Here is a 17712-nt window from a genome sequence, read left to right as displayed (position 1 = left end):
CTAATCACTGATATGATGTTCCATTACAGGGTGGCACAGCTTAGCTGTACTTATCGTACGAAGGTTGAACATCTGGAAGCAACAAACTCCACTGCAAAGCCTTTGTGTTGAAGGACTCCACTCAGGATAGTTGCGGCACCTAATTAAGAAACCTCCTGGACAACACCCTGTAAAAGTTTTTCAAATTAGAAGTGACTGTAGGGTTGGCTGGAATCTATTTTTCTTTTCAAAGATGAGGAAGAATAGATCTTTAAAGGTCGGTAGTAGATTATAGATGATTACCCATTTTTTCCATTTGACATCATAATGCATCAGCATCACAGAACACGTCAACAAGTTGCCTAACTACACAACATACACTTTGAGCCATAAATGGAAAATCACAGCTCAATATTTATGTGTCTGTGTATGTGGATGACATGTTAATCACATTCACCAAAACACAGGACATTGATAAAGGAGGCTTTTGTTGTTGATTCTGTCATCGGGAACAGTTCCAATAGATACAGTTTGGGAATGTTCACGAAGTAGTCCAAGATGGTGGTTACCTGCTCTGCTGTTGTTACACTGTTGCTGTTAAATCAGGCTACTTTAGTAGCTGGAGACAGCTATTAAACTAACTTACTGCAAACTAGATATTATACATTAAACACTTCCATTTCAAACTTTTAAATTAAATCATAATTTGTTTCAGCTGAGTTAACATAACAGCAAAAGAGTTTTCTAATGATCAGTTAACCTTTAAAAATAATAAATGTGCATTAGCAAACACAACGTGCCACTAGAAGACAGTACTATTCTTTACTGATGATGGTCCTCTGTACGTCTAGGTAGATATTCCATTAAAAACTGCTTTTTAAACTATGATAGTCAATTGCCTCATTTATATTGTTTACGCTTATTTTTCTGATGAATTTTGATGTTGTAAAATTGTGTTGTTTTTTACTTGTACTGTACATTTGTAAGTGCTCCCACACTTTTGAATAGTAGTGTTTATACAAGTTCAGTTAGGTGTAAAGACATATCATATGCATTAGTAAACATTTTAATACTTTACATTTTAATGATTTGATCTATTTTTAACTGCTGGTGATGGGCTGTTTTAGAAGCTTTGAAGCCAACTAGGTTTGCAAGGGATTTAAAGCTCTGCTGAGTCAAGATGATGCAAGGCTGAGAATGAGGGAAAATATTAATGTGGTCTAAGAGCAATTGCATAGTTGAATTTACCCAAGGACTACAGCATTATTTCAGAGAAAAAAAGAACGTTTTATTTATCAAACTGATGGAAAAAAAAGGTTATGAAAAGTAACAATTATAACACAAAAAAGTGAATCCCAGGCAACACTGCACCTCCACATCATTAAATGACAATGACAAATAATGGAAACATAAATGGACAGTAAAACACTGTCAAAACAAGATGTTATCTAATGATAAAGAGGTGACAAGACAATGATTTGAAGTGACCCGTCCCACTAAAAAAATAAAATAAAATATTTTAGCTTTTTTTTAAAGCCCCATCCATTATAGCCTTTGTCTTTCTGAATTTGTCATTAATCGGACTTTATTCTCGTTCCAAACGAAATAACACTAGTGTAACCCAGAACAAGAAAGCCATGATACAGAAGGAAGGGCATCTTGTATTTGTTGGACAACTGCAAGTAGTTAAATATTCATGCAACTTTAGAAACATCTCTGGTTAGATCTCTAGACTAACAATACATTTTTATTCTTTATGAATATCAATATGATTCTCCACATTCTGATTAAAGTCTTTCTCCATGTAAATTAACAGTTAATAGATTTTGTCATGTCAAATACGCTGATAAACCATATGTTCAGTCTGTACAATAGAGGTACTAAAAATTACAACTGTCATGGTATATGTACAATTTCCTACCTCAAAAAGTACAACAGCTAGCATGTAATAAAATATGTAAACAAATTTCTTGTTTTTTGACAGTTTTTTTGACACAGTTGACTGTGACAGCAGATAGAATTCACACTTTCAACGTTTGATTTATTTTTGTATACACATTTGTTAACAGTGTTGTAGTACTGCATTTGTCTTCCTCCTGACACCTCCATAGAAAAAGAGAATGATAGGCAATGAACCAACATACAGTTTTGCAAAAGATAAAACCACCACTGGCTGTGCATCAGAATAGAATAGAAATTTTCTTTAAAAGATTCTTTTTTTTTTTCCATCCACAATTAACATTTTTGTTGGGTCCAAAAAGAGGGGGAGGGCTACGTTCTGATCTGATGATGAAGAACTGTTTTGGCATTAGAGAGGATATGGTTCAAGTTGAACACTGTATATTGGACTTGTACTGGACTGGACTGTACTGTAGAATCAAGATGACATGCATTTTACAATCAGTTGCATCTTACCAAGAAAGCCAGCCACTTCTTTCCACAAAGTGAGCCACTCTGTCTGTCAAACAATGGGAGTAATTGTGGTGATACGATTGCCAGAGTGAAAAGATTCTATGAGATCTGCCCATGGCAAGTTGCTCACATGGTTTCATTTTATACACAGAAATAATTTCTTTTCTTACTGTTTTTTTGTTTTGCTTAAAGCAAAAATAAGTAAGTACACCACACTTGTATTATGTATAAACCATAAAAATTTATCGTACTCTGATACAAGAGTCCTTTTTATTTTTACAATGATTGTGTGCCTGACCCCATCATTTTGAAGCACTACATGTTGCTCACATGCTGAAAATGTATGAGAGTATGAGCCTTTTTGTAATTAACAATTTTAGAAAAAAGTTTTTGTTTTAACGCCAAGGACCACATAGCTCTAGAAGTCACTTTGGAGAATGGTGTAGCTGTGAGATATTTCTATACTGATAATGTCTCTGACCAGATAGAAGAGTAAGATCTCTAAGGTTGCTATTTAGCCTTGTCATTATGCTTACAATAGTAAGTGTGCTTTATATTACAGTACATATCATCAGTTCAACTACTCAGCACAGTATGAGATTATTCAAGTTCCATGTTATACCATCATTTGTCATAGCTCCTTACAAGGAAACCGATAAATAAATGTTCTTTTAGAGCTTTCTTTCATCATTCTCTCCTGTTCATGGAAGTCTCACAGTCACACATAATACTCCTTATCCTTATTTTTCTGTTTCTTGTTGCTGCCTTTCAAGCTCTGCTGTTTGTCCTTCATAACAGCGCCATTGCTCTGCACAGCTGAGTTGGTTATGTAGTTCCTGCTCTCGTCCACCTGGTAGGAGCCTTCATCCCTGTTCCTGTACTTATACATGGCATACAGAAGGATGAGGATGCACAGGGCAGCGGCCGCCACTATTCCGATGACCATCCCGGTGGTGCTGCTAGATTCACGGACCACTTCCGAGTGCCCTGGGACTCGCCTGACGCCCGGCTCTGTGGGGGGTGCTGTGGGTATATTACGGAACATTGGGGAGGTTATTAATGGGCCCCTCAGCTTGGTGCTGTCTACCTCAAAGGATGTGGGCAATGGAAGCAACACTAGGTCGGGCTGGGGTTTTAACTCGCGGTTACTCATTTTGCCAGCCGGCTGTTTGGCCGGAGCATTGTGGAGGGCTGCGGTGGAGGCAGAGGTGGCGGTGGTGCGGCTCTGGTCGGCGGTTAGTAGTATGGTGGTAGTAGTAGTCCTACTCCATCTGGAGACTGAAGATTTGTTAGGTCTAAAAGTCTTGGGCGTGTGAGCTTTGTAGCCACCTTCAAAACCTGATGTGGACAAGGTCTTATCTGTTACCAAGGAGAAGGTCGTGTAAAAATCTTCATCATCAGTAGGGGGCAGGTTAGACTTGAACGCTTCCCCAGAGCCATACCCCGATATCACCAAGCCATCATCATCACAATCATCGCTGCCTCGGTCCGACAAGCAAGGTACCCCCGCCTCAGTGGCCTTGGACAGGGACTCTTTGGTGGTCTCAATAATGGTGAGGAGTGGGTGGTGGGTTGAGGGAGTGGGAATGAAAGGTGCACGAGGAGCTACAGAGGGGTGCGCTAATGGATCCTCAAGTACTGGGATGACTAACAGCTCCTGGGTTTAGAGAGAGACATATATTTATGTTAGACAACAGAATGGGAGTTTAAGGAATTCCACTAAATTAAATCCATCTGGACAGAAAGACAAAACAGGCAAGACTAAACCAAAGGAAGAAAATACATTTAGGATATCAGCACAAAGTCCAGACATAAGAAACTTAAAGGAACGGCAGCATATTTAAGGTTTAAGAGGAGTTCAATGGTGAGCCCAGAAGTTCAAGCAAAGTTTGCTTTAAATGAAGTGTGCTCCAAATAGTTATATACTTCTCTACTTTAAGGGAGTATGCAGTCGTGGAACATAAACTTTAAGTCAATTTGTATAAACACGAATTATATAAATGATGTGCTAAATATATTCAGCAGAGTAGTTACAGTCAAATGGCCTGATTAGTTCCTTTTTGCTAATATAAGGGAAAACGTCTAATATTACTGCAGCTTACAGACAGTAACATTCTTTTTGATAGATTATACTATTGTTGGATTGCTGCGTAATCATGTGGAAATTGCTATGATAATAGAAATCATCACTCAATGACTCTCCAAATCATCTTAAACCTCTTAGTTCAGTCTTAGCTATAGTTATACAAACATTTCTCAGATGCAGAGCTGTTCTGGAGGTGAAAATAATCGATCAACCTCAAAGTGGTCAATGTTAAAATTCGATTTTAAATAGGGAACTACTTCCACCACATTAGAAACAGTCTTTCCACGGGGCTGTTACAAGATCAGCTCTGTGGCCAAGAAAAAACTGTTTAACTATAACTTTAACATAAAGTTTTTACATTGCCAATGGCACAGTCAAGCCACCTGAATGTTCACCCTTTGTCAAATACTGGTCTGGGTAAAAGATGTCATCACATGCAGTGTGTTTAACAGCTTCAGTTTCTGTTCAGATGAGCAGATCTCCTAACAAATACTGTCAATACAAACATGCTCCTATTTTTTATGACAATTTGAAATCATTTTTTTCCTCTGTGAGCACATGTAAGTTAAAACGATACTATCAGGTCAATTATTTCCACATGAAAATAATGTCAAACTTAAATCTAAACTCTGCTGGCATTAGCTGCTACTCTGTTGTATATTATTTACTTTCACATTAATTCAAGTAGGCTTCTCTGTCCTCATCTACTGTCTCAATTTAAACTACCTTCAAGCATGACTTGTGACATCCCAACTAGTTTGCTGGTGAATCCTGGTCCAATTGTCCAATAGCTAATAGACTGTATTTCAGTCTTGATGAATGTGTCTCTATGGCAAAGTTAGTGATCAGTAAATATCTCCTAACAGCAGACTGACCACTTCTTCAAGTCTGTGTGAGGTAAAATTATTAAGGATTTTCTGTGATCAATAGAAAACTATTTTCAAAAAACAAACTAAATCCCATTGATTCTGATGCTAAGATTTAAACATCCAGTCTTGGAACATAGTCTTTGTCAACAATATGTTGACAAGAAATTATTTGGGTTCTGATTTACTAAGATATTAAATAAAGAGTACTAAATTGTGTGTGCAAGCTTAAAACTGGCCTCATCCAGTGTGCACACAGATATGCATGTTGATGTTGGTCAAAATCCCCGCACAGTATGTTGGGTTTCTGATTTAGTCCCTTCCAACCACAAGCTGAGCTAAATAGGACTTTGTTTGTGGAGCATTGTGCGTCTGTGGCCCTAACATGTGTTAGAATTAAGCCTTGTATTTTGCTGTGAATGCACCATTGAGGCATCATTTGTGGGCCAGGGCACATGTTTGCACAAATCCAATTTATGTTTTTGCTCTTTGCAAGTGTGGTTAAAAAACATTTGATCTATTTATTGTGGATGTCACTTTAAGCAGTGTCCTGGAGTGAACATTCAAAGTGCCATTGACAAGATGACAGTCCTCACTGTCATCAAGGATGTGCATACTTAATCTTTGAAGCACATTCTAAATCAATAAACACAACAAAGGGAGCCTATGTGACTCATGTAAAAAAAAAAAAATCACACCAATTTATGCATTCACAAGCACACAACTCTTACGATCCAACAAAGGTAATTTTATTCTAGAATTTCAAACAGTGAAACCATTAAATATTCAGTTGTCAATGTCCACAGCTTGAGTAGAGATGCAGTTTGCAAGAGTTTACACACAGATGTTTTATGATGATATTTTGTGGGATGTAGTCAATGTTTCTTGGAGGCAGTACGTGTATAATTAGTTTTTTTAACTGTTTCAGATTAGTGGTTCAGCCTGTACTTGATTTTTTTAATTTGAATGGCAACAAATTATGTAGGATTTGATCTTAACTAAACTGCAAATGTAATCATGTTTTGTAGGGAACATTATAGCAAACTTTAACCAGTTAAAGGCCTAGTTCTGATCCTGTGTTCAATTTCAAGGCAGTTCTTTTCTTCAGGCGAAGCTTGTTCCAGAGTGGCACCAACTTTTTGCAGAACCAATACCTGCTTTCTTTAAGTAATGACTGCAGGAATATCATGCCCAAAAAGACCAACCAAAACAGGGAGGTCCTCAAGGACCCCTGCCCTGCTTGTTTTCCAACTATTCCTGGATCAGATGTGTCTACAAAACCATAATCATGTTTGCAGTTTAATTCCATAGCGGACAATTATTATTTCAAATAGTACAGCTGTAGGATTTCATTTTGCTTTGGCTTGTGAAATGTCTAAAATCGCTTCATGTTCAGTAGCCTCCTTACTTGTAGTGTGACAAGAATAATAAGCCAGTCCACTCTACATTTTACAAACTGCATCTTAAAAGAAGAATCATAAACAAATAGAGAATAAAATCATACATACTGTGTATTGTCAACTTACATCAACAAATTGCCCGCATGATTTAGGCATGAAGAAAAGAATTTATAAAGGAAAAGTTGTGTAAGAATGTTGGATAGCCGCTTGGTACCGTTAAATAACATTTTTTTCCACTGTAGATTGTGTTCTATCTTAAAACATGACGGTACAGGGAGGCAACAACACATACATCCACACCACATAACATAAAAAATAAACACCATAATTCTGTTTTTTATGTTTTGCTTTTTCCTGGTAAATAATTTGCTTTTACAAAAAAATGTGTATCTACATTTTTTCCATTGCAATAGACTTCAATAGTATCTAAAATCTATTCATGTTACAGTTTTTGCTTAAATTGTCATTTGTTCTTTAGTGTAGAATGGATGGATGACTTTATATTTTAATATCTCTAAAGACAAGGGAGGTGAAGAAGGGTTGGGACCTATGAACATACTACATAGGAAATGAGGGTGATGAGGGTGACAGTGTAAGTCAGTTGCCATGTCCATGTAAAGGCAGTACGAAGCGGTCGGGCGGCATTAGAGCTTTTGGCTGTAAGGAAGGGATGGGGATATACAAACAATGAGCAATATACATGCCCATCTACTGAAAAGAACATAAGAAGTCTAACACTGACAAGTCTGACAAACCCTAAACTGCAACTTCTTAGCCATGCAATTCATTTGTTTTTGTCTTACTGTTAAAATCTTATTTAGCAAAGTTCTATTTTTTCATAAAAATGGAAGATAACGTGAGACGTGGATCTGGAACTGCTCCATCTACTAATTTGTGGGCTTAGGCACAAGTTTTCAAAAATCCAGTAGTTGAGAAAATTGTGTGTGGTCGTCGATTTAAAATGTCTCTTTAGGTATTTCAATTCATTACTTGCATGGGAAGCATAGCGTAACAAATGAAACACACAAGTTAGTCACTGAAGAAGTTCCAAATCCGAAAAAGTCAAATTATATCCAAAAATATTCCACATTGCGATTTAAAATCTTATCTGACTGACAAAAAAAACAACAAACCAAACATATTTAATAAAGCCAAAAACCATATTCAGAACCAAAATGCCAGTGATTATTTGGATAAATACAAAAATATGATCAGTTAAAACTACCAAATGAAAAATGTTAAGATGAAAGAACAAAGCCATTTAAAATTTTGCACACACTACAACCAGATGCACACAATAGAAAACAGATACTGTTGAGAGAGGCACTCGACTGGAGGGGGGGGAGGCGTGTGTGTGTGTGTGTGGGGGTGGGGGAGGTGGGGGGGGGGGGGTGGGCTCCTCTCTCATGTGTTTCTTGATGACAAATCTATCGGTAATGTTAGTCTTTAAACAGAAACCGGCCGTGCAGTCTGGGTGTACATCAGAGAGAGACGGTACTGGCTGACAATGGGTTATTATTACTGGACTTTTTTATTTCTTTGGTTTCGATTTAGTTAAACTGCAGGATGTTGATGCATGCTTAAAGTAAGTTGCATTTAGGGAAAGTAGAAAAACAACACAGCAAACTGGGAGCAGGTAAGACTGACTGAATGTTAGAAAAATAAGAGACAAACGCTGTGTACCAATTCCTTACTATGAACAAATGCCTTCTTATGCTGCAGCCAAACTTTCTATTGTGGATAATAATGCTGTCTATTATCATTATGTGACTTCAATATGTACACACTCTGACCCTGAAAAACTAAAAAACTAAATTTGTAAATAGTTTTGAATTGGGACACAGCTCAAATTCAACTAATAACAGCGAGGAAGAGGATTGAAATAATAATAATAAATAAAATAAAGGGACACAAAACACATAATAATAAAATTGTGCCATGTATTAGATGTGAAATGAAATTTCAAATATGATAATGAGTCAAAAGACAAGCTTAAAGCTGATATCCATGGCACTGTGCAGCGGTGGGTGGTGTCCACCAAAGACAGCTCCAGCTAAAACGAGAGCTGCTGAATTTGATGCATGATAATACAAGTACCGTACATAAGGTAACGTGTTAGCTGCTGATGCTGTCGCCCACAACAGGTGCAAACAAAGAAGCCACGGCCTTCTGACAAGGATTTCTCAAGAGCGTTTTACTATGATAAATATGTTACGGATACCAGCTTTAACCACAGAGTGTCTTTTAACACTGAGTCAATATTTAGTTTAGATTTTCCAGGTAGGTGAATACAAGTGGAGAGGAATTCCATAGGATGGCACATGTCTGAAAGGACTAGCTCTACAGAGGAAATGACCAGAGACCAACGGTTGCCTAGAAAGCAGGAGACGTATTTAAACACACTGTATAGTGGGTAGAAAGTTAGCATTTATTATCACTGAGTTATATTTTATTTGTTACAGTCTTCTGTGAGACAGAAATACTTGAAGCTCACGTTTTACTACTTTCACATCTTTAGCAGCTTTTTGCCTTTATATTGTTATTAGAATAATTGGTATAATTATTATCTTATTATTTTACTACTATTAATATGTGTTACCTACTATTATTCCCAGTAAACCATTAAAACACTTCACAAATCCAGGCATTAAATAAAAAATGAATGTAACACACTTGATCATAGTTTAGTCAACATCAATCAAATTCTATAATTACTTTGTATAAGTTTTTTCTTGTTCATGTTTTTCAGTTACAATCACCCTTTTTCTTTTCAGTCTTTTGCGGTGACCGAGTTTCAACACCTACAATTCCTGTTCAGCGTCAGTGGTTTGAAGTTTCCCTTCTCGGTCACTGCTTGGCATGGAGGCTGAGCAGAGCGTGATTAGTATACTAACGGCTATACTAAATAGAGAACATCCCTCTTTGTCTCGCTGTCTGTGTCACTGCCAGCTGACGGGCATGACCACACAATTACAGCAGCGGCTTCCCAAACTTTTTCTCTGGTTCTCTGGAACTGCAGTGTGTTTATACACTCACAGGACTGGGATGAGGTAGGGTTCATTTTTAACTAAACTCATGCTGGGTTGAGATCAGCACTCTGAAAAAAAAATAACCAAACTGAAATAATTTAAGAAATGCACAGTTTCAGTTTAAATAAAAAAAAACATTTAGCCGAGTTTTGTGTTTTTAGTATTACTATTTTTGTTCTTCGCCATTTAGCAAATCTATCAAAGTAAATGCATTGTGAACATCTGACATGTCTATGGTCAATTGAAAGTGACATACTTACATATTTAAAAGCATAAGACGTGATATAGACAAATTTACTGTGTTATGTGGATTTCATACGTACTATATTTACTATATTTTATCAGTGCCTCTTATTTAGTACTACTTTAGTGCCATTACGACTGTTGCCTTTTTTCTATTTAGGTTTTATTGTTAAAACCAAAATCTGAAGGCACCGCCCTGGCTCAATAAGAAAACCAGTGTTTATAGAGGTGTGTGTTGTTATTTGTAGCAGCCGGGTTTCATTTGTAGGTAATTTAAAGTAAACACCTCATTTCATGCTGATGTCCAGTGCAGTACTTGTCTGTCCTTCTGTCTGTCTGCCACATGAGCTGAGGGCTGTTAGAGTGTCAACTGTGCACTCACCCGACAATGACATATGGTAATTATTCACTGAAAATGATTTATTCTCATGGACATTCATTAAGCATAGCTACAGAAATTGCTGTTTCACAGTTCATCACTGATCATCATCATTAAATAGCATTTGCAGAATCTGTGGTTTTTCCAACATAAGTTTTTAATTATTTTAGATTATTCCATCCAACTCCTCATGCTGCCAGTCAGCATCCATTATCTTCACCTCTGGAGTCTTCCCAGACCTAAAATACAACATAATATCTACTAAGTCTGCCGGCAACCTGGGGATGATCACTGATGATCAACTGAGCTTAAAAGATCACGTCTGATCTGTGTTGAGAGCATGAAGATGTGCCCAGGTCTGCAATCCCTCCCACTAGCTGCACTCTGACAACAAACAGCATCTGATGGTCCCTTCACCACAAAGCAAAGCTCTCCAGCTCAGTGGTCCCACGGTGGTGGAATGACCAACCTACCTCTGCCCCCTCAGCAGGCTCACTCCCAATATTCTAAAATCTGCTAAACAGAAGTCTTCCATAACTCTCTATGCTCTTAAATGTCCCATCTTGCACTTGCATTTATGAAATGGAAACATTTGTTCCTATAGCAGTTTTCTCCTTGACTTAGATACTTTGCCTTGTACCTCACGTGTAAGTTGCTTTGGATAAAAGCATCTGCAAAATAACTAAATGTAAATATTCTGCAATAGCTTACTAACACAGCTACCGGCATGCACAATCAAACCTTCTCAGTCAATGCAGCATGGCACACACCGTTCACATCTCTGCATTTGCTACTGATAACTGCCCGCATCATATTTAAAGCTCTCAAAAACAAAAATGAAACCACTTCTTCTCACGGCACGTTGCTTTCAATTACTTCTGCCAGGCTTAGCTTTTGTGCTTACTTTGCAACTCACATGTAAGCCATTTGAAATGAAAGTGTCTGTCAAATGACAGTGCGTGTCTGACAATGTCTGTCGATGAGCAGTAAATCATTTAGTAATGAATAACATGTGTTTTCAGAATGTCCCATGTTTTGTTTGGCTCAGTTGTCCAGGGGTAAAATTCCCCAAAGCTTCAGAACTCTATTATTAGAATAATTCTTATAACTATAATCCCTATTATTACTACTACAATACGGATGGACCATATGTGTATCAGTATATCTGTGGTCTCCAAGAACAAATATCGAATATTTAATATATTATAACTTTTTCAGGACCTTTTTTTAAATTGCCATCTTATGAAATTCAGTGAAAGGTAAGGGGAGAACCAAACAGAGAACACAATCACTTGATAATTTCTTCATACACAGAGACAAACCAGACTGACGACCACACTGACAAAATAAAGGCAGTGTGGAGTAAGCTAGATGGCGATGTCGCTGCGACCGCAAAGAAACTCAAATACGAATGCAGACAAAGCAACCAAGTTAGTCTAGATGTGGCGAGGGTCAGTCAAAAGGCATGCAAAGAAATGATCAAAGGTCATCCTGAAGAGAATGATTTGAAGAGGCTGCTAAACCATGGTACCAATGGTTGCTGAAGAGTGGAAATTCAAGTGGGAAATATGGCAAAAACAAAGTTTTTATGCCATCTACGCTAAAAGATGTTCAAAGCAGCAGAGAATTAGGAAGAAAGTTGGCACGGAAAGGAGAGCGACTCAAAGCCTGAAGAATCAGGAGTGTACAAGAGTTTTCAAATACAACTGCCATTGTACATTTCTATGGAGCCCCCTAAGGGTCATGGCAGTGATTTTTTTTCGGAGCTACTTTTGTCTTCCTTTGCAATCGGTTTTCCGTTACCTCGCAAAACTAGTGCGTTATCTCTGGTCCACAGTGATCTATTGTTAGAGTTTAGCCTGTGTGCTGCAGTAGATCCCTGCTGGCTGTGTCCACAGAGAGTGGGTTCAGCCTCAGCAGCAAGTATCACTGGAACTCAGAGAGATGGATCCAGCTCTCAACACTGTGTTATTAGGCCGTGACTGACTGTAGCGGGGATTACGGCTGGGCTGGTGTTTTCCAATATAACTGAAGTCGTCTGTGCTTCAGGTGTTATGATTCTGTGTTATCATTCCAGCTTTCCCTGGATGAAAGGTGGTCTACTGTAAGGGTCACTGTGGTTACTGTGTGAACTGCACAGGCTCTATTCTCAGAATAGATCATTATGAACCACAGATAATGTAAAAGTTTTGCGAGTGAGCTCCAAAAAAAAAAGAAATTCCCCACCACGATCCTTCAGAGGCTCCATACATTTCTCACGTTGAGGATGGAAAAAACTGGTGGCAAAAAAATATTGTTTTTGCTTTTTTTATTTACTTTGAAAAGAATATGGACGTTTCCTTAAACGTAAAATGTTAATAGTACAAAGCTGCATGGTACCCCAGAATATATGGGAAAACAATTATCATCTAGTGGAATATCATGCACAATGAGACCAAAATACAAGATCCAAGAATGTGTTTTTGGAGAGTTGTCGAATAGACGGGAATGATCAACAACAACAACACTGACTCCAAATTAAAGTAAAAAACAACAAGAAAAAAAACAATTCATAGCATGCAACTGTCAACGTCAAAGTGATGTTAGGGTTAGAATGGTGTGAATTTCTGTGTAAACACATGATTAGATGACTGGGGCCCTGTCTTTGTCTTTCTTCACAAATCCCCGTGAATCTCAGGCTACACAGCACAGCATTAAAGCCATTTACACCACAACCTTTCACATACTCTGGAAAAAATTTGGGAATGACCTTCAAGAGGGGAGAACCCACAGAACGGCACTTAAATCCTTGCCAGTCCCGTGTCCCAATAATACCATTAGGAATTAGACTACAAACATTTGTTAATCCCTGTCATAAAGCAAATTTTCTTGTGGAATGTAATGCATTGCAACTGACTGCTTTTAAATACCAGAACAGGCTACTATCATTTTCAATGCAAATATTCTTGAGCTACAGCTGGTTGCATGATGAATGTTGACGTAGTTATCATTAGCAATAAGTTAATCAATCAGAATCATTTACAAGTTTAATAGGAATTTATCATGACAAACAGAACAAGTCAAAGCTTTGTTTAAGTTAAAGGTGTGGAGATGGTGAATCAAACTGCATATGCAGGCACTAAAGTAAACTCTGTAATTCTGTTTTTATTTTTATAATTAAAACATGTCATGAACCATTTCGTGCTTTAGATTTCGATGTTCTTAGCAGAAAGTGTCAACAGCTGTTTCCTGTTTAAAATATGGAAATTCCCAAATTCTTTCAAACTGATTCTCTACTTTATCACAGAGCTTAAACATTTTAGAAATTTTCTTTTTTTCACTATTTTGATACAAAAAAGACAGAATAACAAGTACACCTAAAAGCAAAAGTATGACCCAAAAAAAGAAAAACTTGTACACAGAAATTCAATTATATCTGTTCTCTATTACATGTACTGTAACAACGCAAGTCAAGGCAATTATGGAATAAAACACAAATGAAAACAAGAAGCAACACACGTTAATGTGGTTTAGACAGCATGCTGCGTTTGTAGTTGTAAAACCAGAAACAAAAAAGGTGTGAAAAGTTTCAAAAGAAAAATCAGTAGAGCAGTGAATGGCTGAGGCAGTGGCCGCAAACACAGTGTGACAATGTGATTATATTTTGCAGCATCAGTGCAGAGAACATGGCTTACCAACATACAGATTTTGCACATTTGTTGATGACATATTCTAACTTCGAATTCCTCTCAGCTGACAAAATCTGTATGCATACTGGCGACCATGTTAACCACTTTGTAAAACCCCATGTGCAAGTGTAGCTCATGATATTAATGGTTTTCTGTGTTACTGTCAAAAACTAGCAAGTGATTAAACTAACTTTATATGTGACTGATGTACTAGTTTAAGTGTTTTCAATTTTAATTGTATTAATTCTTTGGGTAATGTGTAGTGCAGCTTGCTGTGTTACTAAATTGGCTCATTTATGTAGTTACACTTTGTCTAACCATGGGGATGTAATGCTTTGAGGATGCATTGATCCTCCGATGCAGATGAGTGAAAGCACAGAGAGAGCAAGCAAATTCAAACTAACCTAGCCCACCTGCATGGCTAGTTTCACACTCCTCCAGGTCTTCGTCATCGCTTGAACACTCCGCGGATGACCCGATGTCATCTCCCGTATGCTTCAAGGGCATAACGTTGGTCATCAGAGGTCACAACCACAGCAGAGATACCCAAACGCAAAATGTCACCATTACAAAAAGAAAGAAGACAAAAAGAGAAGAGGCAAATATACAAAATCACCCCCTCAGGATCTTAACAAACTGAACCATATTGATTCTTTTTTTGACGGAGAGGTCAGGTAGCTATATGTGCGTGTAAAGTTCCAACCAGTTCAGGGAAGCTGGATTAAACCGCTCGCTTTTTGAGAACACTCTGCAAAATGTAATGAAATTTTGGGTGTTTCTCAAAATGTACACTATAGTTAGTATGAAAGTCTGGGCATACCTGTACAGTTGTAGAGGATCTGTGTTTCCTTGTTGTGGTGGTGGACATCATGGTAGTTGTCTCAATGAAGTTAGTGGACATTTCTGGAGCCATGGCCGTGGTCCTGGCTGAGCCTGCCACACTGGGTACATCACCTACCAACCTCACACTGCCATTAATCTTGATGTTTGGGTTACCCTCAGCAGCCATGTTCAAAACCTTGAGGCCATTATAGTAAAGGCCAGACAGCTGGCCCTGAAAGGGCCGACCACGATCGCTACCACCAATTGCGACTGTTGCTTGAGTGTTGAATATTGTTAACTGGCGACCTAGAGGAAACATCCAGATGTAAGACATTTTCAGAAGAGAAGAAGACATTTTAATATACCAGTTTGAACTGTCCTACAAAATAACAACATGACAAAGGATCTCATTTTCTTGTTGGTGAAATTTGATTTTCTCTGAACACAAAAAAACAGAGGTAGGACCTTTTAGGGAGGCATTCAAATTAGCAAGCGAGTTGTTGGTATTCTGAGGAAATTGGGTTTAAGACTTTGAACAACAACAACAAAAAAAAAGCATCTGTTTCACTTATAAAGTAATTTTATACTAATTTCATCAACAAACTAAGCAAACTAAGTACTTAAAGCAACTAATGGAACAAATCTATGTAAATGAATAGTTTTACGTTCACACTCATTAAATAAATTCAAATCTTCATCAACCCAAACATTGTTTGGCCACAGGAGAGTGCAGTGCTATTGTTTTGTGCCTAACCTTGTTAGGTTGGTGCCTCGTTTGGCATGAACTGCATCGGCACATTAGCTTTATGATGCCCACACAATGTGCACCAAAGAGAACCACTACTTTGTGCTAGTTATTGGACGTTTGCAGGTACATGAAAATGACCACATGGACAACATTTTACAACAATGACTGATTTCTTCTCAACTCGTTATTTTTTACTTAATATTGAATTATTTGCAATTTATTGGTTCATTTATTTACAGTTATTTAGTTCCTTGGTTATACACTGCCAGTCCAAAAAAAAAAAAAGAAAGTAGCTTAATAGGTGCAAAATAGGTGACATGCCTAGTGCCTACTGTACAAGCCTGTGCCAGTGTATATTTTGTCCTTTTCAGCCCACATGAAGATTTACATCAAGTTGCATGCATTGGCTTATATTGATGGTCATCCGAGTGACACTAAGTTTAATGGTAATTTGTTAAATTAAAAACATTATGACAACTTATATGTATATGTAACACATATGTATGTATAGAAACATGTTAGTTTGAAGTTACCTTTCTCTTGTAGCCACTCCTCTACTGGTCTGGCGTATTTGAAAGGAATTTTCTTATTGGCCATTTGATAGCGTTCAATGTCGCTGTTCCCTTTAAAGTTTAAGAAGACATTTATAAAGACATTTATTGATCATCGGTATCATGTTCCCTGGAGAAAACATCTCTTAGCCTCAAACATTTACAGTGTGTTTAAAAGATTTTATCTGAAGATTTTAGTCTTTATGCTGCATAACCATCAAAGTAAAGGAAGTGAGAGTGCGTCTGCCCAGTGTTGGCAGAACAGGGGTTGGGGGAGGGGGGGGGGGGGGGGGGGGGGCATTTATTGAGTAATTATAATAATATTACATCATCTGACACGGTGCTGCATCTGGCCATCAGGCCAATCAAATACTGGTCCCTGTTATATCTTGGTAGATATAATAGGGACACTATAATTGTCCCTATAGTGTCTCTTACACTTTAGCTCTCTTACATCAATTATGGAGAATACAATGATTGTACCTGTGATATCTCCTATCATATCTCTGCCATCAGCCCTGTGTTCAAGGTGTCTAATAAACATTCAAACTTACTGGTGAGTTATTCTAATAATTATTGAAACACCATAGTACAACAAGCTGAGGTGTCTTTAACCACCTTCCACTTGCCTGTACATGACAAACCCCTATGTCCCAAACCCCACCTGCAACAGTATTTCTTATCTGACAGGGACAAACTGGATGTTGCAGTTCCAGCTGTAGACCAACAGAGGTCCACAGAGTTCACTGAAACTATCATTCATTTGATTGTGTGGAGTATATATATATTTTTATGTTTTCATGGCATAGAAAAAAGAGATTACAAAAATGTGCACTGGTAAAAGCTTGAGAAGGAACAGTGACTGTATGGACATGGGTTTTGGCACTGACAAATACCAATTCTTACCAAACGATAAAGATTTTAAATAAAGTGGTTTACTTTTAGATTAAGTGAGATCATACCTGATGGAAAGTGCTCATTGATTGACCAATTATCCACCTGCAGAGTAGCATTTCCACCATTCCTAGTGAAGCGCACAACGTGATACTTCCCATCATTCACCGGGGTACTGCTTTCCTGCACACTGATATCCACTGTGCCAATGTTGAATGTCACTCCAATTTTGCCTTGTTGCTGAAATGAGAAGAACAGTAAGTATTATATTACTTTTATTAGTTCATTAAAATGGTTGCATCCAATGTCATTTCATGAATAGAAACTATTTGTGGGGTGGTAGCGCCTTGTCCCTGTCAATAAATCATGTGTTTATTAGAGTAGACCACACTTAACTATTTATTAACTATAATATACTGTATTATAATTATTATTGTTATATGTTACTAGCACGAGGCTCACTCCAGCTCCAGCTGCTGAGTCTGAGTCTCTTACTGTTTCTGAATCTGTATTCCTCTGATTAATTATGTATTCAGCCACTCTCACATTGTGTCTGGTTGAGCCTGCTTTCCGCAGTCGACTGTGATGACCAAATTGCAAAAACATTGTTGGACACACAAATGTATGTATGTGCC

The 17712-nt window shown here is 37.7% G+C and overlaps 1 protein-coding gene across 4 annotated transcripts in view; it reads right to left on the bottom strand.

The window, feature by feature from the left end:
- Positions 1–1282: 1282 nt before the first annotated feature.
- Positions 1283–17712, bottom strand: part of nrxn3a (neurexin 3a) — a 125001-nt gene continuing 108571 nt past the window's right edge. The window contains exons 20-25 of one of the 4 annotated variants that reach the window (XM_033326282.1): positions 17146–17317; positions 16166–16255; positions 14883–15190; positions 14467–14557; positions 6406–6417; positions 1283–4038 (exon numbers count right to left, since the gene is read on the bottom strand). In XM_033326282.1, coding sequence (XP_033182173.1) covers positions 3110–4038; positions 6406–6417; positions 14467–14557; positions 14883–15190; positions 16166–16255; positions 17146–17317 — 1602 coding nt within the window. In that variant the 3' untranslated portion in view covers positions 1283–3109. Of the gene's footprint in view, positions 4049–6405; positions 6418–6851; positions 7401–14466; positions 14558–14882; positions 15191–16165; positions 16256–17145; positions 17318–17712 lie in introns of all 4 variants that reach the window. The other 3 variants (XR_003298632.1, XM_026356426.1, XM_026356427.1) reach the window with 3 other exon arrangements.

The sequence above is a fragment of the Anabas testudineus genome, chromosome 12 (genome assembly GCF_900324465.2).
Source record: "Anabas testudineus chromosome 12, fAnaTes1.2, whole genome shotgun sequence".
Taxonomy (NCBI): domain Eukaryota; kingdom Metazoa; phylum Chordata; class Actinopteri; order Anabantiformes; family Anabantidae; genus Anabas; species Anabas testudineus.
The sequence above is the reverse complement of the archived record's forward strand: the minus strand, read 5'-3'. Positions and strand labels throughout refer to the sequence as shown.